General features: G+C 51.6%; 3 protein-coding genes across 12 annotated transcripts; 1 reads left to right on the top strand and 2 right to left on the bottom strand.

Moving 5' to 3' along the window:
- Positions 1-976: 976 nt before the first annotated feature.
- PRSS8 (serine protease 8) lies at positions 977-5,146 on the top strand. Of its 2 annotated transcripts, XM_036927308.2 has the most exons (6): positions 977-1,370; positions 3,073-3,235; positions 3,527-3,798; positions 3,882-4,048; positions 4,180-4,492; positions 4,961-5,146. In XM_036927308.2, the coding sequence occupies exons 1-6, from the start codon at positions 1,286-1,288 to the stop codon at positions 5,032-5,034; spliced, it is 1,074 nt and encodes a 357-aa protein (XP_036783203.1). In that variant the 5' UTR covers positions 977-1,285; the 3' UTR covers positions 5,035-5,146. The 2 variants fall into 2 exon arrangements, with proteins under 2 accessions (XP_036783203.1, XP_057343147.1); XM_057487164.1 differs by having other exon boundaries at positions 981-1,370; positions 4,180-5,146.
- Positions 2,783-15,016, bottom strand: KAT8 (lysine acetyltransferase 8). Of its 6 annotated transcripts, XR_005033040.2 has the most exons (12): positions 14,593-15,008; positions 12,966-13,040; positions 12,712-12,887; positions 9,344-9,397; positions 9,077-9,241; positions 8,193-8,282; positions 6,479-6,619; positions 6,289-6,382; positions 6,045-6,195; positions 5,700-5,854; positions 5,228-5,382; positions 2,783-3,242 (listed from the first exon to the last, which is right to left on the bottom strand). XR_005033040.2 is itself a non-coding variant. In XM_036927299.2 (11 exons), exons 1-11 carry the CDS (start codon positions 14,801-14,803, stop codon positions 5,318-5,320), a joined length of 1,377 nt encoding a protein of 458 aa, XP_036783194.1. In that variant the 5' UTR covers positions 14,804-15,016; the 3' UTR covers positions 5,211-5,317. The 6 variants fall into 6 exon arrangements, 5 of the variants coding, with proteins under 5 accessions (XP_036783194.1, XP_036783195.1, XP_057343146.1 ...); XM_036927299.2 differs by lacking the exon at positions 2,783-3,242 and having other exon boundaries at positions 5,211-5,382; positions 14,593-15,016; XM_036927300.2 differs by lacking the exon at positions 2,783-3,242 and having other exon boundaries at positions 5,211-5,382; positions 5,700-5,903; positions 14,593-15,014.
- Positions 15,017-17,475: 2,459 nt separating this feature from the next.
- On the bottom strand, positions 17,476-21,765 carry BCKDK (branched chain keto acid dehydrogenase kinase). 4 transcript variants are annotated; one of them, XM_036927302.2, is made up of 12 exons: positions 21,634-21,765; positions 20,715-21,086; positions 20,521-20,589; positions 20,318-20,428; positions 19,949-19,996; positions 19,749-19,868; positions 19,567-19,665; positions 19,292-19,365; positions 18,830-18,958; positions 18,652-18,741; positions 18,021-18,179; positions 17,476-17,931 (listed from the first exon to the last, which is right to left on the bottom strand). In XM_036927302.2, the coding sequence occupies exons 2-12, from the start codon at positions 20,907-20,909 to the stop codon at positions 17,787-17,789; spliced, it is 1,239 nt and encodes a 412-aa protein (XP_036783197.1). In that variant the 5' UTR covers positions 20,910-21,086; positions 21,634-21,765; the 3' UTR covers positions 17,476-17,786. The 4 variants fall into 4 exon arrangements, with proteins under 4 accessions (XP_036783197.1, XP_036783198.1, XP_036783199.1 ...); XM_036927303.2 differs by lacking the exon at positions 18,652-18,741; XM_036927304.2 differs by lacking the exons at positions 19,749-19,868; positions 19,949-19,996.
- Positions 21,766-23,080: the final 1,315 nt, after the last annotated feature.

Here is a 23,080-nt window from a genome sequence, read left to right as displayed (position 1 = left end):
CAGAGTCAGCCTCCATCCTCTCACCCACTCCAGGAAGTCCCCGCCCCTCCAGTCTGGGCCTTGAAGTCTGGGCTCAAGAGGTCCAGACCCCTAGTCTTATGGAAGGTAAGTGGGGAAGTGCAGCTCAGCTCGTTCTTCTGAAGCTTGAAGCCAACACGCATTCCCAATTGCTCACAGACTTTTTAAACTCAAAGGACACACTTGACCCCCAATCTAGTCACATGCACATGGGCCTTTTCTCTCTGAACCCATGCCACCTGCTCCTTCCTCTGAGTACCTCACAGGGACCACCCTTCCCCCATCTTTGCCTGGTTAATATAATTTCCTTACACCTTCAGGTCTCAGTTCTAATGTACTTCCTTGAGGTACCCTCCTTGATGCCAACCTATATCAAGTTCCTGTGAACTTGCCCCCAGAGGCCTTGTTTTTCTCTCTCCACCACTCATTTTAATTTATTCTGCAATTGCTTGTGTGACTATTTGATTCACGGCTGTAATCCCACTTTGCTTTGAGCTCCAGGAAGGCAGGGATGAGGTCTGTTTTGTCTCTTATGCCTGGAACATAGTAGGTGCTCAGTAAATATTTGTGGGATGATTGGTACTGCCAGACACACTCACCACACACAGGTGAGGCAGCAGGCTGTACAGAAGGGCCTGAAACCCTGAAAGGTAGGGCCAAGGGCAGACCCGGGTGTCCTGAGCTCAGATACCAGAGAGGAGTGGCTGTGGTTCCAGGACCACAAAGGCTGGGCCAGGCCCTGGCAGATATAACTGGTCTGGGACTCTGCCTGGGGCTGCTCTCTAGCCGATTAGATCCTCACACACCCCGACCCTTGGACTGGCTGATTAGCTCCTCGCACTTGCACCCCCAAAGACACACACACACACACACACACACACACACACACACCAGTGTGTTGGGAGGGGGGTGTTGCGCTGGGAGGACTCAGGTCTTTGTTGGCTACAAAAGCATGAGGAGGGTGGGGCCAGGGGAAGGGCGGGCAGGTATGTTCTTTTTCCCTAAGGAGCCAGCACTCTGGAACGTCTCTGCATAGCCAGGCTGTGCTGAAGACGTGTCCTCACCGCCAGCTGCTGAGACCCCAGCATCTCCCCTTGTACCAGCTCCCTGCCTTTGAAGCCAACCTTGGACACCTGCTCCGCCTTCCCAAAAAGGATTCCAGGATCCCTTTCCTCTGGGCCTGACACTGGATCTTGCCTTCCAAATCAGTCCTAGTTCCTTTCCTTTGGGTGCCTGGTGTCTCCCTAGGGGCCCCTGGTCCTGGGCCATGGCCCAGAGGGCTGGCTGGGGGCCTAGGCAGCTGGAGACTGTGGCCTTTGTGCTTTCACTTGGATTATTCCCGTCCGGGCTGGGTGAGTATGTGTGGGCAGGGAGGAGTGGAGCACAGGGGCCAACGGTCTAACCCTTTTCTGGGCCACTTCCCTAATCCTGGGCTTAAGAATCTTGCTTTCAGCCTCCCTAGTTCTCGGCCTCTCCTCTCCCTTCAGCTTTGGCCTCCTAGAGGGACCAGCCCTCAAGACAGGTGGCAGGTGCTAAGGGATCTGGGAACTCTGGTCTTCCCTGCTTACCCCTCCTTCTTTCTCTTTACTTCCAGGAGCTGCTGGGGCTGAAGGTGAGGCTTGCTGGGAGAAGTGGGTGAGGGAAAGAGGAGGGGACATGGATTCAGATTCCCCTGGAGTGTCTAATGAGTGCCTGCACTCACAGGTCCTCTCTCTGCAGGGCCGTCTTACCTGCCTATGTTGTCTTATTTAAGTCCCCACCCCCTCAGTAGCTCTGTGAGATGGCAATGGTAGCCCTCGTTCCAGGGATAAACTGAGGGCAGAGACATGGCTTATGCAAGAGCACCCCACTAGTAAGTGACATTGCTGGGATTTAAACCCAAGTCTGACTTCAAAGGTGGGTTGTTCAAGGGAAACAAACCATGAGTTTCCTTCTTAGAAGGCACACCACCCGACTCTGAATCAGGTTTTCAGTCCCAGCTTCACCATGTTCTGGCTGTGTCCTTGGCCGATCCCCTCATCTCTGAAATGAAGTTTATCTCCTGGGGCCCTCCAGGGAATCATGTCGGTAAAGGAAGTGAAAGCCCCTTCAGGGCCTGCCATTGCTTGACCAGTCACTGAATTGTAGCTATTATTATGGAGAGAGGACTAGGAGCCTGACTGTGCCCTTTGCTCCTGGGAAGGTGACTTTGTCAAGGGCTCTTGGGTCCAGCTGTAGTCAACATCCTAGGTGGGGGTGGTGCTGTTCTGGAATCCTGGCGTTCAGGGCATGGGAGCACAGTTGTTCTTTTCCTTTGTTCAGCATAGAGCCCCGACTCCATCTGGGGTGCCCAGCCCTGTGCTGGGTGTTAGGGACATGGGCATTCACTCTAGTCCCTGCCCTTAGGGAATGCCCAGGTTGGTAAAGTTGAAACAGATGCAGTCATAGACATCAGAATAACAGGTGTGTGACTGAGCAGTAATGGTGGGAAGCCCAGGGGACCTGGGATCTACAAAGCTTTCCCATTGGCCAGCAGGGTCAGGGCAGGCCAAGTAGGGGCTGATGTCTGAATGTCTCCAAAGGTAAACAAAAGTTTGCGGACACAGAAGGGATAAAGAAAGGTATTGTAGGCAGAGTGACCTGGTTAAGCAAAGGTTTACAGGCAAACAAGTGGTGGCCCTGTGTGTGTGATATGGCTGGAGTAGATGGTAGTGTCATGGAAAGTCTGGAATGTATCTTAAGGGGTGGTGTGGGGCTAGCAAAGGATTTAAGAAGGGGTACGACCTGGCCAGATTTGTAGTTTATAAAGATCTTCAGACTTTTAAAGAGTGGACTGGATGGAAGGCAGGAAGTCTGATGAACCCTGAACCAGGTAATGGGTCGAGGATGGCAATGGGGGCAGGACTGCCTGTGTCTGGTAAGCAGTGGCATGGGGAAAAGGTAGGGCTGGCTTCTGTGAACTCACTTCCCAAGCTCCAAACCAGATTACCTGGGCTGTATCAGGAGTGGCAGGGCTAAGGACCTACTGTGGGGGCCCCAGAAGAGCCTGACACCCTCCCTTTCCTCCCTGGACAGGCTTCTGTGGTGTGGCCTCCCAAGCACGCATCACAGGTGGTAGCAGTGCAACCCCTGGCCAGTGGCCCTGGCAGGTCAGCATCACCTATGATGGTATCCACGTGTGTGGCGGATCTCTCCTGTCAGAGCAGTGGGTGCTCTCGGCTGCTCACTGCTTCCCAAGGTACCTGCTGGGTAGGGGGCAGGGCAGGGAAGTCAAAAGTGGGCTGTTGGTCAAAGTTTAGGGGTCCAGGTCAGAGCTATGGTTTTGGGGTTGAGTCCAGGGGTATCAATAAATTCTGAGAGGAACAGTCGGAAGGGAAGGCCAGAGGTCACAGGTCACAGGATAAAACTAGGGTGCAGTTTGGAACCTAAAAGGTCTGTTGCCTGGGATCAGAATCTGGGGTTGGATACCACACGGCAACAGGGATGATAGGTATTTCCCGAGTCTCAGCCTTGGCCTCTCCCCCTGCAGGGAGCACCACAAGGTGGATTACGAGGTAAAGCTGGGGGCTCACCAGCTGGACTCCTACACCCCTGAGGCTGAGGTCCGCACCGTGGCACAGGTCATTTCCCACCCCAGCTACCACCAGGAGGGCTCCCAGGGGGACATTGCTCTCCTCCGACTCAGCAACCCTGTCACCTTTTCCCGCTACATCCGGCCCATCTGCCTCCCTGCTGCCAATGCCTCCTTCCCCAATGGTCTCCAGTGTACTGTCACTGGATGGGGCCACGTGGCTCCCTCAGGTGAGGTGGGCACTGTGTCTAGTGGCAGGGAGGGCAGAATGACTCAGGGTAGGAGCCCTAGGTAAGCACCTTTTCCCCCACAGTGAGCCTCAAGGCCCCCAGGCAACTGCAGCAACTTGTGGTGCCACTTATCAGCCGTGAGACATGTAACTGCCTGTACAACATTAACGCCAAGCCTGAGGAGCCCCATTCTGTGCAGCAGGACATGGTGTGTGCTGGCTATGTGAACGGGGGCAAGGATGCCTGCCAGGTAAATGCGGGGCACCCAGGGGAAGTGATGAGACAAGTGCATCTTGGGAGGTGAGTGCTGGATGGGGCTGGCATGGATGACTAGAAGCCTGGGGCCTAGTACTAACAGCTGTGTACGGCTTTTCTTCTCAGGGTGACTCTGGAGGCCCACTCTCCTGCCCTATGGGGGGCCTCTGGTACCTGGCAGGCATTGTGAGCTGGGGTGATGCTTGTGGGGCCCCCAACAGGCCTGGTGTGTACACTCTGACCTCCAGTTATGCCTCCTGGATTCACTACCATGTGGCAGAGCTCCAGCCTCGTGTGGTGCCCCAAATCCAGGAATCCCAGTCTGATGGCAACCTCTGTACCAAGCATGAGGCCTTCAATTCTGTACCTGCCCAAGGCTTGTTGGGACTCATTCTTCTGCTTCCACTGGGCCTGACTCTGAGCCTCCTCTACCCTTTGTGTGAGCACTAAGTTACTCACCCAGGGGGTGACCCTGCTTCCAGGATTTCCACACTGCACTTGAAGACCGATGCCTGTTCCCAGGAATAGACCTGACCCCTTCCTAACACTCATTGGACTTGGGGCCTGGCTTGAGCCACCCTTTCCTCCCAGACCCTGTGGGAATCCAGGCACCATTCTAACCTTTGCATCCACACTACTGGGTTTGTTCTTTGGGACAACCCAGTCAGGAGTTTTACTGCCTGTGGTTCTGGCTGGAGCCTCTGGTTACTTCTACCTGCTGTCCACAAGCCTACTGACTGGGCTCCTATGGAGCCCTTAGGACCATTACCTATGAAAAATGGGCCCTGTTTGTAGAAGACTAGACAGCTGCCCAGCTAGTTGCTGTTGAAGGGCTAGCCCTGGTGCCCCGCCTGCTCTGCCAGATGAGCCCCATCATTTCACCCTTTTCCTGTCTCCTGGGCTGCAGCTGCCTCTAGGCATCATGTTTTCAAGGACAGAAAAGGCCCAGTCTTGCCCCATTGGTTGCCATGCCCCACTTGAGCCATGATTCCTGGACTCCGGAGGACTGAGCCCCCACCGGAACTGGGCAAGTGCTTGGATCTGAGGTGGGAGCAGGAGGAGCAAGAAGTAAAATATTTTGTGCATAATTGGCTATATGTGTGATATGAAGTGAGTATCAGTTCCTGGCCTCTCCTTCCCTCCTCCAAGGTCCAGAGTCATCGGCAGAACTTACTTTATTTAAGAAGTGATGAAACAGGTCCTGTACATATTTATAAGCCAGGGGGCAAGAAGGCATGGGTCCAACAGCAGGGGCACAGGCCACTCACTTCTTAGAGAGTTTGACTTGCTTGTGCTTGGGAGGTGCCCACTTGAGACAGACAGAGTCCACTGTGGGAAGAAGAGGCATGAGAGGCAGGGCTGGGCCTCTGGGCCTGGCCTGCTCACAGAGCTGCTCTGCTCTGGGCTCAGGCCAGGTTTCACCTCTAGGTGAGAACAAGGGCAGACTGAGTCCTGGGGAGGGGGCAGGGAAGTTCAGGAATGATTAGCCTGCCCCAGGTTTCAGTCCTGGGAACTGGTCAGACTGGTTTGGGATCATGTTACAGCAAAAAGGAGGCCTTCGTCCCTAGGAATCCTTATGCCTACCCCCACCACACGTACCACGGGTTCGCGCGCACACACACACACACAGGGCACCCCCCACCCACCTGTTATGGGTGGTTTCTTATACTGGGCACTTTTGAGGTGCTCCTCTACCAGCTTGGGTGTGACACAGATCACATGCTGGCCCTTCCAGTACTTGACCATGTTGAGGGACTGTAGGGTGCTGATGATGTCGTTCTGGGTGATGCTGGTCATCTGGCTGCAGAAAGGGATTAGAGCAGATGCTGGAGAGAGTTCCCTTGTGGTGTCTGGCTGGGATGGTAAAGGGGAACAACAAGACAGGATCATGGCCAATTTCCTTCCCTCTTTTGAGGGTTCCAGGAAGCCTCCATCACGAGGTCCTTGATGGACAGCATGCCCCGGACAGGGCTGGGGACCAGGGCTCTCACCTAAGGTCCTTGATGGACAGTGTGCCCCGGAAGTCTCGCAGGATCTCCAGCAGGACCCAAGACCAGTAGCTGCGGTAGCTGAGCTTGCCCAGGTCAGACAGTGGCTTCTCGGGGGAGCCTACTGTGCTCTCTAGCTTGGAGAGCTCATAACCTGGTGGTAGAAAAGAGGATCCTGAGGACCCAGCCCTAGCCTGGCACCCACACTACAGCTACCCCTTCCCTGGACAGGCCAGGAGCCACTCACTGAAAGCAATGAGGAACTTTCCATAGCCACGGCGCTGGTAGGGGGGCAGGGTCAGGATGCAGGCAACATTGTTCCCATCTGGAGACTCTTTCTCCTGCAGGGATGGGTGGTCAGACTGCACAGAGACTCAGCCCCTACTGTGATACATATTTCCCATCCTCCCCTCAACCTGGGCTTCCCAACCCAGCACCTTAGAGAAGTAGCCGACGATGTGGGCCCCCTGCCTGTCCACCTCAGTTAAGATGTAAAAGACGAAGGGCTCCACATCAAAGTATAATGTCTTGTGGTCCAGGAAAAGCTTGGCCAGCAGACACAGGTTCTGACAGTAAATCTGAGGGTAGGGAAGGTGGAAGCAGGTTCAGGAAACAGGTACAAGTCTCCGACCCAGCCCCATTGATGCCTGGGTAAGAGCTGCCACCCTGCTCGCAAGGGCTGGGCCAGTGCCAGGATGGTGAAAAGCTGGCTCCGCACTAAACAGCTGCTTTTGGAACTGAAAGAAGTCTCAGAGTCATTTTCTGGATAGGGAAACTAAAAACCAGAGAGCCAGTAGTACTTAAGGAAGTAATGGCAGAGCTTGACTAATCATGGCTACTACTTTTGAGTGCTAAATATGAGTTCAATCTTCATGGACATTCAGTGTTACATTTCCAGTCAAGAAACTGAGGCTCAGAGGAGGCAGTGGTTTGCCCAGGGTCCCATGGCAGGTTTCAAACTGGTATGTGAGTTCTGACTTGTTCACAGCTATGTACTCAAACACCCAGCACAGGGCTAAGCATGAAGCTGGGTGCTAAGTATTTGCTGAATGGATGAGCCTCAAGCCTGACTGAAGCCTGAGCTGTCTGCCTGCCTGGATGCACTCTGCTGTGGGCCTTGTCAGCCTCCTTGCTGCAGGCTCAGATACCACCCAGGCCAGAAACAAACATCAGGAAGGAATGGGACCTCATGGCACAGACCAATGGGCCCTCTGGTTTATGATATCTTTTACATCTACTCTCATTTGATCCAACAATTTCAGGTGAACCCAGTATTTTTACTTTGGAGGAAACTGAGGCTCTGGGAAGGAAGTCTTCCCTAAGGCCTCAAAGCTGGAGAACCATAGAACTTTAAAGAGCACCCACATCCACCAATAATAGGTCCATGTTTACTAAGCACCTTGATGCCAGGCACTTTTACTAAGTACTAGACATTCCTGTCTCATTTATTCCACTAATGACCCTAATTAGGTAAATATCATGACTTCTAACTTATAGATGAGGAAACAGGAACAATGTTAAATAACTTGTCCAAGGCCAGCTAGGCAGTGATGTGGCAATTTGAAGTCGGAGTCACTCAAAAGCCTGCTCCCCTTGTCCTCCCCTCTACTGCCCTTCCATAGGAAATGAGGACCCTTGGTGAGACCTACCAAGAGGCCAGGTTCTCAATGACAAACAATGTAGGCCCCAAAGGCCCCATCCTGCCCCATTAAGGTCTTTCTGCAGGAACAAGGAACTCACTCTTCAGAGCCACAGAGCTCTGAGGCAGGAAATCTCCTCACACCAAGTAGTTTCCTCCCAGGAAAAACAAACTTCTCCTTCAGGCAGAAAAAGAATGCACTTCTAGAAGAACCTCAGGCATGACAATCTATGGTCTGGGTTCCAGAACAGCCCAAACCTAATCTACCCCATGAGGCGAAAAGTCCTCCAGGACAGAATGGAAACCCACTCCCCAAGGCTGGCACCACAGGGTCATGTGTTTACTATGCATCAACCACAGGCCAAGTACCAGGCTAAGCATGATCCCACAGGCCTTTTCCTGGTGGATGCTCAGCCTAAAGTTGGCCCCTGTATTCTGGTGATGGTGAGGACTGTCCAAGAGGTGCCCAGTGCTTCCCCTGCCACCCACAGCACCTCAGCCACCTTGCTCACCTTGTGGTCTTTGCCGTCCACCTCGTACACGGAGATGTTGCTCTTGCGATAGATTTCCTTCCCTGGGGGCTGCCGCCACTGACACTGGCCCTGGAGTGGGGATGGGGGTACACAGGCTTGAGGCCCTGAGATTCTCTGCCTGCGGACCCCCCAACCCACCTGTGTGTCTTGCAGTAGGTCTCTGTTTCTCTCAACTTCCCCAACTGTGGGCCTTGGGCTCACACTCCAACTACATGAGTAAACCTCCCAGCCACCAGAGGAGATGGAGCCTCTATTACAGATGAAGAAACTGAGGCACAGACAGGCTAAGTAATGGGCTTGAACACCACACAGCAAGATTGTTTCAAGTCCAGGTCAGCCTGGCTCTAGAGAACTCTGAAGGGCTCTCGTCCAAGACAATGGCATCTCCTAAACCCTACACATTTGTCTCAGGTCCCACCCTTTGGGGAGCAGCCCACTGCACTAGTGATAAAAGCCCCCACCCCAGCAGCTCCCATGTACCAACACTTCCCATCTGTCAGCACCTTATAGTCCCAAGGGTGGGGGCTCTGCCTGCTTCCTCTTTTGCACTGATGAACCTGGCACTAGGCTGGCCTTGATAAACATGTGGCATTTGGGTTGACCAGAGCAGGGGGTAAGGACAGGGATTACTGTCCCTGTTTCACAGAAAAAGAAACTGAGGTCAGGAGGGGAAGAGGCTGCAAGTTGGCCAAAATCTCTCCAGTAAACTCAGCAGTAGGCCTAAAATCCAGGTTTATTGACCCAGGGGCAGCTCTTCCTTGTCCTTGACTCCCCTGGACCTGTCTCTTCTCTACTGCTGCTCCCTCAGTCATTCTTGATCTCAATGCCCACCTCTCACCAGCCCCAGCCTGGCCCAGCCTCACCAAATGGAAGCGGTAGCTCTTCTCATATTTCATGTACTTTAGGCAGTACTCGCAGAGCCACAGCTTGGGCTGTTTCCCATAGTCTTCAGGGAATGGTGAGAAGTACCAGGCATCGATTTCGTAGTTCCCAATGTGGATCTTATCCACATACTTCACCTTGGTGATCTGTGGACAAGGTGGAAGTGGAAAGCTGTGCATAGCTCAGTCAGGGCAAGGAAAGCAGTGGGGAGTGAGTGCCCACAGTCAGGAGCCCTGCTCCCCGCTTACCGCTTCATGTTCCTTCTCCAAGGCTGCTGTTGTGGGGTCCATCTCTGCATAGGTCTGGGCAAGGAAAGAGCAGTGGACAGGTGAATAGAAGGGGTGGTCAGGCCAACTTCCCCCATCCCAGAACCCACAGCTTCCCTCCTGTCTGCCAGAGTTCATCCCCTGAATGACATAAACATATAAACAGCTAATTTATTTTAACCTGGTTTTGAAGCTGGCTTGTCCAAGAAGCTCCTCTCCTGTCTGCCCACCCACCCATACATCCCAGATGTCCCTAATGCCCAGTTTGGACCTTGTGCCAGATGAACAGAGCTAGGGTCAGGAGGCCTGATTCCAGTCCTTGGGTTGATTAGAGCTTCAGCTGTATGAGGTGAAGCCAGCTGTCAGTCATCATGGGACATATGAAATAATGGGTCCTATCTTCCATGCCCATAGCTGGAACTGCTGTCAACTCCCCACTACCCCTGGACCTCTTTCCTGAGCCCCAGCCCTGAGGAGCTGCCTGCTGATAAGCACTGCTCCCAGAGGTTCCTCTCACAGATGCATCAGGCTACAAGTGTCCAGTAAGGAACTCAGCTTTTTCTCCTTGCAAACCTGTCAGTTCTCCTGGTCTCCCCACCTCACTGGCAGCATCACCCTCGGTCCAACTGCCCAAAATCAGTAACAAGACTCTCCCTCAGCCTGGCATTCAGTTAAGGGTCAGTTCATGTCAACTCTACCTGACTTCTCCAGAACTGGTTCCTCTCTGGAATTCTGTCCTACTGCAAAATCACTATCTCAGGTCTGGAAAACTGACTAGGCCTCCTCAGGTTCACAGCCTTTGTTCAGTCTCAGCCCTTCAAATCTCCACTGCTAGAAATACCCCTTTTTCCAGCCTTCATGCCTTTGCACATGCAGTTCCACCTTGAATGCCTTTCCCTCTCCCATTACCTCCAGAAAACATTTACTCAACCTAGTACAGAGTATGAGCCAGGTGAGTGTGTGATGAGACAGAGCTTTGTCAGCTGTCATGTGCAATTGTTTTTACTGAGCTCTTTCCTGTCCTTGAAGGCCCAGCACCATTCCCACTCACTCCAGGTCAGACTGGATTCTTCCCATGCATACACCTTCTTCCCAAGTCAGGAATGCAGTGGCTAATACACTCCAACTGACCCCACTTGGTTTTCCCCTCCTTTCCTCGTCTGTAGAAAGCAAGCACTAAGTCATACATACTGCTTCTAGGCCAAACTGTAGGACAATGGAGGGGGTACCCAAAGCCTATGACATACCAGAGCAGATGGATGGCAGCCTTGCCCTGTAGTTGAGGAGAAAAGGAGCCAGCATTTTGCTCAGAATCCCTTCCACAAAGCACTTTGCCTATATGGCCTCACTTAATCCTTTATGCAACCCCAAGATACAGCCTTATTTCTATTTGATAGAGGAGTAAACAGGAGGACGAAGTGAGGTCACATGCCCTTGGGGACCAGCTAGCTGCCATTTATTTTAACTGCCAAGCAGTCCACAGGTATTATTTCATTTAGTCCTCACAATGAACCTGGGACAAGAGTGCTCATTACCTGCACAGCAAAAAAGAGGAAACTGAGATACAAAGAGGTGAGGTCACAGAACTGGTACTCAGCACAGCTGGGCCCTATAGTCTGTCCAAATCTGTGCCTAATCCATGCAAAGCTGAGGGGAATTTTCCTCCTCAGATGCCTCATTAAGACACATATCTCAACTCTCACTAAACAGAATCCTCTTCTGCAAATTCATTAAAGAACTACAAAAACACTACTTTTCTTAAACGTTGCAATTTATTTAAGATTAAACAGTAGCTCTGAAAAATCCTGATTAACTCCATTATTATCCATCCTTTGATTTTACCACCACTGGCCCACTGTCATCCACCCCACTGACATCTACCAGTGCCACCTGGATGGGGAACTAAGAGAACCTTAGACCTGTGCTATCCAGTGGAGTAGCCACTAGCCACATGTGGTTATGTAAATTCATTAAGTTTAAACAAAATTCAATTGTTTTAGTTGAACACATTTCAAGTGCTCAATAGCCACATCTGGCTAGTGGCTACTCTACTGGACTGTGCAAATACTGCACATCTCCATTTACTGCAAGAAGCTCAGTTGGACAGTGCTGCTTTCAGACCTTGAGAGGTCTAATATGGGTTACTTCAAAAAACTTTTTATCGTAAGCCATTGTATGAAGTGCAGTTTGTACTGTAAACTGGTTGTAATGTTTATGTACATAAACGTGTATTTGTATATGAAATAAAAGCTTCTCAAAACTATACTTACCTTTAATAAAGTGCGATGTGCTCTGATGTTTTCTATCTTATCGTACTTTTTTCTTCTATTTAAAAAATTTAGATCCTGGTCATAACTATGAATAAATTTGGCAATCTAATGGCTGTGCACCACAGTTTGAAAAACACTGCCACAAAGCACACAATGAGCACTCAGAAGAATGAAAAAATATCGCACTGGTTAAAACTAATCAATGAATGAGTGCCTTCAGAGTTCAATGAATCCTGTTCTCCTTTGCGCTCCCCATTTACAAACCAAGAAACTTAGGTTCAGAGCAGGAGGAAGTAAGGGAAAAGCTGTTAGGACAAATGGCCAGAGTTCTTAGGATGTGTCAAAGTTGTGGTTAAGGGCTTGTGCCCTGAAGTATGATAATCTAGTTGGCAAATCTAATTCCTGACTGGGTTCCTAAACCTATCTGTTCTTCCCCTGTAAACTGGGGATAATAATGATTACCTCACAGGTGTGCAATTGGGAATTCACAGGGTTGCTGTGAAACTTCAGTGAGATCATGTATTAAAATAGCCTAAAATATTGGCTCACAAGCTAATAAATTTTGTCATTATTATCCTAGTACCAGCCCACCCTTTTACTAGCTGTGTGACCCTGGGTATGTTGCCTACCTCTCTGAACCTGCTTCCTCAACTACAAAAAGAAGTAACTATCCCTGGGGTGTTGAACTGTTTAGGAGATCTGAACTTATACATGCATAGCATTCAGCATGGGGCTTGGCAACAGCAAGTGTTCAACATTATTCATTCTCTTCTTCCCCTTTGGATTTCAAGTGTTTTTCTAAGGTGGAAAAGCCACTAGGAGACAAAAGAGGTTACCTGAGCAAGAGGCCCAAGTTCCAGTCCCCACTGTGCCATTTCCTTGCCGTGAGACTGTAGCTAAGCCCTTGCCCTTTCTGAGCCTGTTCTATGTCAAGGGTACATGAGAAGAGATAGGTAGTCCCTGACACAGTGTAGGAATCTGAGAAGTAGGAGCTGCTGTGGTTTTGGCACTGGGGACACAAGGGATTTAGGAAAGGCAGCTGAGCCTCCTGGGGCACCAGGGAAGAGGAGGGACCCGGACCTTCTGCACATGGTTGATCTCATCATGCTTGCGCTTTTGGTTGCGAGTGATCTTGCGCTCGGGCTGCTCAGCCAGCTCGCTCAGGTACTTCTCTGAGTTCTTTTGCACGGCATCCTTCACTGTCTTGGTCAGCGCCAGCCGGTTTTTGTCTACCCATTCATCCAGTCGCCGATTAACTGTGAGGAGGGTCCATGAGGGTGCTGCTCTTCCACTCCTCTCCCCACACCCAGGCCCAGATACCCCAAATCACTCACAGCCTACGTAGTGTACATAGAATTCCTCTCGGCCCTCCTGATCATTCACTCGAGACTGGATCACTTCAGCAGAATCTGTGATGGAAAAAGGCTAGAATCATCAGGAAGGAAGGCAGGACTGAAACAAAAGGGATCCTTCACACTGAGGCGCAGTTTCTAGGTTCCAGGGCCACACATAAGCTAACCTCACCTGTCCACCTCTGCCATTCCGTTCAGTCACTGCCTGTGAGGTGGGCCAGCTTGGGGCTGTTGTTTTTATTCTACAGTAGAGAATACAGGCTTACCCAGGCCCACAGATTGAAAAGTGTTAAGAGTTTTCACTTAAGTCCATCTTCAGGCTTGTTTTACTATATTTAGTCCTTCATTTGTTTGAGACTTGGGATCCATATGTTGGCCACACATCATCTGACGTTGCATGAGGACAAGGTGGGAATGTCTGCCTGAGACCTACCTGGGAAAGTCAAGAGGGGCAGAGGGGACTGAGCCAGAGTCCCTCTTGGGCTGAGGGCCTGAGGAGAGGTTTGGGGCTGCTTCGGCAGTCCAGCGCTTGCAAGCATTTGGTGGCCAAGGTATGGGTGGAGGGGCTTCTCAGTCCTGACCTTCTTTGGGACTGGCCTCCATGAGGACTGGCTCTGGATTCAAACAGCATGGATTTATATACAATTCTAGCTTCGACTTTCCAGCTCTATTTTACTGGGCAAGTTATTTTGGTTGAGCCTAAGTTTTTTCATCTGCTACATAGGGATAATAGTGCCCACCTCAGAAGATTAGTTAACACCTCTAAAGCTTTTAGTACAGCACCTGACAACTGGCATACCATTCAATAAATGAGTAAGACAATCACCGCGTGTCTGGCCCTACCCTGTGGGTAGAGAGGACACAGCAGTGAATCACACAAAGTCATGCCCCCCAAAAGTTCCCACTTTGATGGGGGAAGACATAGATTGGCAATTACAATCTAATGCTACATACACCATAGCTTAAGTATAAAGAAAATGTTGTGGGGACATATAGAAGGGAATGACTCACTTTGCCTGAAGGGAGTCAGGAATAGCATCACAAGGGATATGTTGCTGAAATGATGAATAGAAGCTAACCAGATGAACATGAAGAAAAGGAAGAAAGAGCATTCCAAGCGCAGGGTACAAGTGGTATGGTCTTCAGAAGGCATGGCATGGCATGGTCTGGTCTGTCAATGGCTTTTGCTAGGGGTGGTTAGAAGCCAGAGAGACCACAAAAATGAATACTATTCTAAGGAGTTTGGGGTTTACTTTTAAAATGATGCAAGGAAAGGAAAGAGGAAGCTTGTTTTCGTGTTCCGGGAGGTCCTCTCCGTGGACTGCTGTAAGGGACGGATGGAAGGAGTCGCCGCAGAGACAAGAGGAAGCACGGTTAACAAGAAAAGGGGCTGAAGCAGAATACTGGGCAAGGAAGTGGAACGGAGGCTCTATTCACTATTAGAAGAACTTGGCGAAGGCCCGGCTGCTGGGGTTTGCAAGCGTCGTGGTGATAGAGCGAAACCCCGCGTTCTTTTCGCTCGAGCCCCACCCCCACGCCCCTCAGAGAACGCACCCCTAATCTTCGTCCCGCCTTTGCACCCCGCCCCGGCCCCGGGCCCCGCCCTCACGCCAGGTGCTATCCGGCCGCCGGCACAGGTACGTTTCTCCAATCTCAACGGTGACTTCCGGTTCGCTGCGCGCCGGGGTGGGCGGGGAGACGCGGCCCGGGGACGGGGCAGTCCCCTCTACCGCCGCATTCTCCCCAGGGCCGGGTTCGCCCACCCCCGCAACACCTGAAGTCGCTGCTGCAACAACCGTAGATTTTCCCTGTGCCGCCATCGCTGTGGCGGAAGTGACGCAAGAATCCGGCACCACGCAGCGCTTTCCGCTCCGGGTCAGCGACGCGCGGCTTAGGTAGCGCGGGCTGGAGGCGGGTCTGTGATGTGTCGCGAGCTCATTGGTGAGTGAGGCCGTCTCTAGGAGCCGAGACAGCTTGACTTTTGCGGTGCCAGTTCCTTTGGCGTTCCTTTTTTTCCGTGTGGCAATATGGCTGCACAGTGGAGTTGAAAAGAGAAAGACTTTACTGATGTGATGACCTAGCTGGATCTTTTTTAAAGTCCCTAGTACCTGAAGAAACCAAGACGTGCTAACACTCACGGTGGGAGCCGCCCCCACTTTACCCGGGCGGAGCGCGTTCAGCCTCCCTGCCTGGCAGTGCACCACCCACCTCCTCCAGCCTAATGCCGGTCAACGCCTTTTTTATTTTAGAACCTACCTGCCTTGCTCGGGGTGGGAAAAGGACAGTGTTGGGGTGGAGGAAGCAGGACAGGTGTACCCAGAGACAGCCAATAAATCACTGTCACGGGATGAAGCCTTTCTAAAGGACCAGGACCCCAAAACCAGATTTCTTTGAATAGAAACTAGCCGAAGGCAGTGGACAAAAAAGAAAAGCGTTTTAGGATTAACGAATGAGAATCTTGGGCTCTGACCCAAATCTGGGTAAGTTGTACAAGTGTGGGTACATTAGAGCGTCCTTAGAGGTTAAACTGTATGTAAGCCATGTAAGTATATAAAGGTTAAACCACGTATTAACCTATATCATGCATATAAAACAAGTGTACTGCACAGTGCCAGACAGGGTAAGTGCTCAAAAAACATTCCCTTAGGCCACTTTGAATTTTTTTTACTTATAATTTGGTTTTGGGCTTAGAATCAATTCTAAGAGGGTGGAATGCCCAAGGCCTGTTGATGAGGCTCAGAGATTAGAGTTCAAGAAATCTGAGTTAGGTATTTGGAGGGCCATGGCAGTGGAAAGCGCTAGTTACTTGGCTTTTGAGAAATGAAGGAGTTTTGGGGGGCAAGCAGTAAATGACAGGTGTCTGGCAGCATAACAGAAGAAATAAAAATCAAGAAAAAATTGAAATTGTAATGCTTTTTCCAACTCCCATCCCCCATCTTCAAGATTGTTATTCTAGCCATACCCAGGGTTCTGATGCCTCACTTTAACTTCACCCAACATCTTCAGTTACAGACGCTGTCCTTTCTAGCTGAGGATTCACCTAGGCCTTAAACATCCCTGATCAGGGTCACTGCATCAACCTCATTATTCTCCCTCCAATCCACATCTACCAGTGATTCCTCTAATGTGAACTGTACCTCCTAGAACTATGTAGATGCTTCACCCAGATTCCGTGGAATCACTTTTTCGTTGAGTCTGTGTGCCACATTATCTTTGGTGTGCTTTCAAAAGCCAGCACCAGAGGTGGTTTCTCTGGTGAACTACCCTTCGGGCTAACAGAGTTGTTTACCTGAAAAAGCTGAAAATGGGAAGTTTACAGCCTGGGAGTTTAAGTACCTCCCCACCCTCACTTTCCAGCACAGGCATTAACCAATGATTGTCAGGTGGAGGAGTTCATCAGTGACTGGGGCTTAGCTCTCTTGCCTCTTAACTCTGAGGCAAATGGGAAGTTTACAGCCTGGGAGTTTAAGTACCTCCCCACCCCCACTTTCCAGCACAGGCATTAACCAACGATTGTCAGGTGGAGGAGTTCATCAGTGACTGTGGGGCTTAGCGCTCTTGCCTCTAACTCTGAGGCCTCCCGCCCTTCCCTTTTCTGCTTCCCCCACTCCCTACAAGTGCGATTTTCAAAACAAGTCACTTGGACACAAACCCTTCTCTCAGGGTCTCGTTCTAAGGAATCCAAACTGAAACATCCCTTCCTAGCTTAAAACCCACTCCTGGATCCCTGCTGCCTTCAGAATAAAGCTTATGATTTGTAGCTGTACATTAAAGGCCCTTTCCCCTGACAGCCGCTTTCCTCTCCAGCCTCGGCCCCTGCACCAAAGCAAGCAAAATTTTCAACCTGGCAATTTACTTTGGACTCCCAACACCTGGCATGACCTCCAGATACAATTCCTGTCTCCCCTCAACACCCCGCACCACCAGCCTTCACCAGTCCCACCAAGCAGGCATTCAGGCCTTTCTTCTCATTCCCTGGTAACATGGGCAGGGAGTCTCCACCTCCTCTCCAGAGAACTTTTGTCCTCCTGTCTAGAGCCCTGTTGTCCTCTGGGGCCTGCCAGGGCACAGTCTTGTGTGTTCCTGGTAGTAGCAGGCACAGCTGGCAGGCAGTATTTTTAACGTTACTCAGGCTCAGGAATCAGGTGGCTCAGGAGGTTGCCCAGGCTGGTGACCTTCACCCCCAGAACCTGTGACTGCCAGGAAGGGAAGAGTCAGAACTGAAGCCTAAAGCCAGGCCAGCGTGGGTCTTCAGTATTGCTTGGGATCCAGAAACATCTGTTAAGTGAAGTGAATGAAAGGACTGCACAATTGCCAGAGTCACCCCCAAACCAAATGCACAAGACTTGGGGTCAGTTCTACTCCTGTTTTCCCAGGCTGTCAGGACAGTCAGAGACTCGGACATGAACTGGTAAAACCTAAGGACCTAGGGAACCTGAGGAGGGGCAGAAGCAAAAGCTCAACTGCCCTCCCCATATGTGGGGCCCAAGAGGGCATTTAAAATGTGAACTTTAATAACAAACAGCAGATCAAAGTGGGGTTCCCCAGGAACAGGAATGATGGAGCTGGTGCTGAAGGTCTCAAAGGTTCCCACTTCCCCTCCTCCAAAGCCTGGAGGCAGGAAAGCAATGGACCCTGTCGAGGAGGGGCAGCACCTGGCTCCATGTAAGTCCATCTGTTTGGGGTCCTAAGACCCAAGATGCAGCAGCGTGTGGAGCAGGACGGTACCGTGCCTGACCCAGAATTATCCTGGCAGGGTGTGTGGCCCAGGCTGGGCAGGCAAGCAGACCAAGGGCTATGGAGTCAAATGCGGAAACTTTCCTCCCGGCCATCAATATGACGGAGTCGTAGATAGACATCTGTGCCAATGCCCTGCAGGGACTGCAGCTGAAGGGAACCACCAAGGTACTCCGCGTAGGCCCGTGATGTGGGCAGCCCGAAGCCAAAGCTGGGGGTATGCAGGGCAACAGACAGGCTTTAAAGGCTTGAATCTCCAGGGGCTCCCCACCCCTCCATCCTGGCCAGGTGGGGCCTCACCCGTGCATGGGTCCTGACTGGCCACCACTGTGCATGTCCAGGTGGCCAAAGAGAGGGCTGATGCGGGGATCCTGGGTGCTGGCCTCAGCTGTAGTGAAGTGGTAGTCCATAACCCGATCCAGGTCTTTGTGAGCAATTCCCCCGCCCCGGTCTGAAATCCTGGCAGGATGTCGATAACATGGGCTTAGCTCAGTTTTGGTTGAGGGCTCACTATCTCCCAAGCAGATAGTGCTAAGTCTGCCCTCCTGTCCCTTCCACCTGAAGACAGAATGTTGGTCCACCTCATTGTTTTTTATAAATAACACATTTCTCTGTCCAGCCTGGGCCAGAAACTACTTATGCATTCTCACAGGATTTGACATTTATTCTCAGCCTAATATCACTGACTGGTTACTCCTGACTCTTTCCCCACTTTAGACACCTCAGTTGCTGACAAGGACAGGGTCCTTGATCCTGCAGGTCCCAGATCCATTCATATCCAGCTCATGGCAATCTTAGGAACAGAGAATACCTTGTCTGACCAGAGACCAAGTCTCCGAGTGGGCAGGTACTGGCTCAAGGTCATACAGCAAGTCAGAAACAGTGCCTGGAACCTCCATCCACCCCAATCCAGCTCCCACTCAGGGCAAACCTGACGACGAGATCGATATCATTGTTGGCAATGGTGATGACCACATCTGGGACGTTGTAGGGAGTGTCTAGGTGACTCTCCATCGTGGCTCTATCCAGGGGGGAAAGACCAGTAGGTGGTGGTACCAGCCTCACCCCAGTTCCTGTCTGCTCCCTTCTAACATGCCCAGCCAGCCTACCTCATGGCATTCTTGAGTAGCTCAGGCAGGATATAGTCCAGTGGCATAGGGATGAAGGGGAAACGGGCAGCCACATGTCCATTGATGCGGACACGGGGGGCATTGCCATACTTGTGCTCACAAAGGCGTCTATGGATAGAGCAAGGGTTAAGACCTAGACTGATGTTCTCAACTGAAGGCGATTCTGCCCCAACCCCCTCCAGAAATATTTTGCCATTTCTAGAGACCTTTTTTCTTGTGACAACTGGGGAGCACAACTAGGATCAAATGAGTAGAGTTAGCCCCGTAAGCATATTAACAATCACAGGACAGCCCCTCGCAAAGAAGAATAAATAATCTGGCCCAAAATGTTAATAGTGCCACAGTTGAGAAAACCTGTCCTAGACCAAGCCCTTTGCAAGGGCTCAGACCCAAGCCTTCTCTGCCTGAAGACATCCACCCTCTTAGCCATTATAGCCTCACCTGGCAAAGTCCACCCACTTTTCAATAATCTTCTTTGGTGAGAGGCGAGTGCAGATGATGCCAACAAAATCGGGCTGGTAAGAGAAAGAAGGTCAGGTCTAGGAAGCCCCTCCACCCACACCTCGGCCACCAAATGCTTGTAAGTGCTGGACTGCTGAAGCAGCCCCAAACCTCTCCCCAGGCCCTCAGCCCTGTCCTCAGCCCAAGGAGACCCCTGGCTCAGTCCCCTCTGCCCCTCTTGACTTTCCCAGATGGATCTCAGGCAGACATTACACCTTGTCCTCATGCAGTGCCAGATGATGTGTGGCCAACATGCGGATCCCAAGCCTTGAAGTCAGGGTCTTGTCTAAGAAGTAGCGGACAAGCTTCTCATCCTGTAAAGAGGGGAGGCCTCAGAAACACTGTGCCCTTCCCAGGTTCCCCAACAACACTGGGTCCCCACTGTGCTGCCCCTGACCTCTATGTGCTTCCGGCTCTCCCGCAGGCCCTCAGCTAAGAGTGTCACCACATCCTTGTGGTCGTCCAGCAGCTGTCGCACAAGCTGGCAGTACTGGGCCTCGTCTGCCTGGTCCTTGATCTGGAGGCCACAGAGTCATGAGAAAGGATGGTCCAGCCCTGACCTCTTGGCCCCTCACCCTGCCCTGGCCCAGCCCTCACCGGAGGGAAGTCTGTCAGCTTCTGGAAGGCACGGATGTACAGCTCGTGCTGCAAGGAAAAGGTGTGGGAATTCACAGAGATGCTGTGGGCCCTGGGTAGAGGACAGCCACCATGCCAATCCATGGGGACTGTCATCCACCCCAGTTCACTTGGTTCAAACCCCCACATGGCCTGTCAGGTCTCCATGAATTTACAACCTTGACTGACCTCTGAAGTCCTGGGTGTGAGTCCTCCACGGCCCTGAAACCTTTTGGCAGGCAAGTACCTGCCACTCTGGTCCCATCTCCCTACTTGCCCCTTGGGCAGTAGGCACACTGACCTAAGGTCCCCTCTACTATGGAAAGCCATGCCCTCTTGAGGCCACCTTACCACGTGCAGTATGGTGGGGTTGCAACCAATGATGAATGGAAGGCTGCGGAAGCCCTTGATGCGGTGAGCGATCCTCACTGGCAACTCTTGCTGTAAGTACCGGGCACTTTTCTAGAAGAAAAAGAGAGAAGGCAGGGCCAGGGCCTGAATAGCTGGGCCAGAGCTCCAAGAACCAAGAGAAGAACAAGGGGCAGGAATCTTACCAGAAGGTGGCTGCCATCCTGAGAGCGTCCTGAATAGAGCATCATGGTAGGAGTGAGGCGGACTGAAGGCTGAAGGGGCATATGTGCTTTGAGCACTGAATCTCCAGCACCCTGCCCCTGCCACATTAGCTCCACCCCTTCCCTGGACACCCACTCTGGCTAGGGACCCCATCCTCACTGCCCCAGCTGCGCACCTTCTCCGCTGCGACATCTATGGCCGACTGGTTGTAAAAGGAGGTGACCGTCTTGGAGCGCTCCCGTGCCATCTCCACGTGATGCGTGTCGGTGGCTGATGTGGAGCGGGTCCGGAGCGAGAGTGCAGGCCCCAGGAAGGGCAGGAGCGGAGGTCCGCTCCTAGGACCACTCCCTAGCACCGACGCCAATATCATTGTCCTGCTTAATTGGTGAATAAGCGTCCACTAGGGCTGAGGACCCAATAGATGGAGGCGACCCCAAAACAGGGTAGACGTGGGTGTGAGTGGGCACAATGGGGCTCTTCTCTGACTTCAGGGGCGAGGACTGGTCGAGAATGCTGGCAAGCTCAGCCCCCAAGGAACAGCTCCCATCTACCCGGGCGGGGAAAGGGTGAGTTGTAAGGATCCGAATCCAGATGACCTGTACCATCTCTCCACGTGGGCACTGTTATCCTCAGACCTGGGCACTCTCTGCCCATCCCTTCAGCCACCTCCCCACCCAGGCCAAGCCTGTACAACCATACTTTCCGAAGCTCCTGTTCTTCACCCTGAGGCTCTATCTGGTCGCCTGGAGGTGAGGGGATCCTCAGACCTATCCAGGCCTAAAACCTCGCCCTGGCTCATTAGGTGCTGGGCACCGTAGTCCAGGGGGCGGGGCTGACCCCTACCCAGCGCCTTCAGACCCAGCCCCTGAGCTTAGCCTGCGTACGTGAGGCACATCACAACGCGCGCGGAAAGGCCGGCTGCAGGGACGCAGCGGCCTGGAATCCCTGTCTGGGTCCCCCTCCGCAGAGTCATTTGGTTCGGTCCGGATTTCCCCCATATGGTAGATGCCAGCCCCGGGCCACGCGCACTCCCGCTCAATGGCTGAGACCGCAAGACATGCGAGGCCTCGGTGGGTAGGATGTGCTCTACTTACCGCGGGGCCAGGGCCAGGGCCGGGGTCCGAGGGCATAGGCCCAATAGTCGACCGGCTGGGATAGCCGAGCCGTCTGCGCCTTCTGCCGCCGTGACGTCACGTGGGCTCTGGGCGCCCAGTGCCTCCTGGGAGCTGTAGTTTGAAGCCAAAGACTCATAACCCCGGGGCCAGCCCATCTCAGCTCTGCCCCGGTTCCCGGATCCTCACATAAATACCACCGCTTCCTCCACGGAGGTCCCGAAGTTACCTGTGCTCTCTTTGGGCCTCTTGTCTCCTTCTCTAAAATAGGCTGTCTGGGAGGAAAACGAGAGAGGGCGAGGAGACCCGTAGATGTCCAGCGCACATACCAAACCCTAACTGGGTACCTTCCCTGAGGTCTCCGTCCTTCTTATTCTAGTTCTTGACTCATTTGTGAGAAACCGGACTGCCTGATTCAAACCCCAGCTTAGCCACTTGCTATCTGGGACAAGTTACTTAAACTGCTCAACGCTTTAATTTCTGTATTGGTAAAATGCAGATGTGTCAGTTGCATTTTTTTTGCGGTTGTGTGAATTTGTATAGGTAGTACCTAGAACGGTGCCAGGTATGGACTTCGCACTGTATAAGTGTTAGGTATTATTATTATTCACTCATGCCAGCAACAAACACTGATCGCGTGACTTTTCTGTGCCTGGGGAGGAGACTGAGTGTTGAATCAAATAAATAGACCCTGCCCTTTCCTGCTCCAAAAAGGAAGTGGTGTTATCAGCTGTGATGAGGACCTCAACGGAAGCTATAAGAACATTAGAAAGTGACAGACGCTGGTACAGGTACACAGTGAATAGGACTTGGCCAGACACAGGAGCTGGAGTGGCAAGGGAATGGCAGGATAAGAATAGCCTGGATAATCTGAGGATATGGCTGCAGCCCTGTAGAGTCTGGAGAGGAGCTGAATTGGGTGACCAGAGCCAGATCATGAGGGATAAGGAGTCTGTATTTGTCCCAAGTAAGAAGCCATGGAAGGGTTTTAACTCAACGGATCTGCATCTTAGACAGAACCCTCTGGCTGGTAGTGATTTGGAAGGGTGAGGGTCAGTGAGAACAAATGTAGAAAGACTGGTGAAAAGACAATTACTTTTTCCAAGCTGGAGATGATGGCAGAGAGACTTTTCAGTGTGTCTCTATGTTTGTGTACTTGTACTTGTAGTGACTGGATTTTTCTTTACTGTAGTTATGTATTTTCTAAATATTTTTTTTTAATTTTATTCAAGTATAGTTGACATACAATATTATACTAATTTCAGGTGTACAACATAGTGACTCCACAGTTACATACATTAAGAAATTCTCACCACAGCAAGTATAGATACCATCTGTTACTATACAAAGTTATTTTACTAATATTGACTATATTCCCTATATTATTGACTATATTGACTATACTGTACTTTAATCCCCATGACTTATT

The sequence above is a fragment of the Manis pentadactyla genome, chromosome 10, assembly GCF_030020395.1.
Source record: "Manis pentadactyla isolate mManPen7 chromosome 10, mManPen7.hap1, whole genome shotgun sequence".
NCBI lineage: Eukaryota > Metazoa > Chordata > Mammalia > Pholidota > Manidae > Manis > Manis pentadactyla.
Note: the sequence above shows the minus strand (reverse complement) of the source record. Positions and strands in the feature narration are given on the sequence as shown.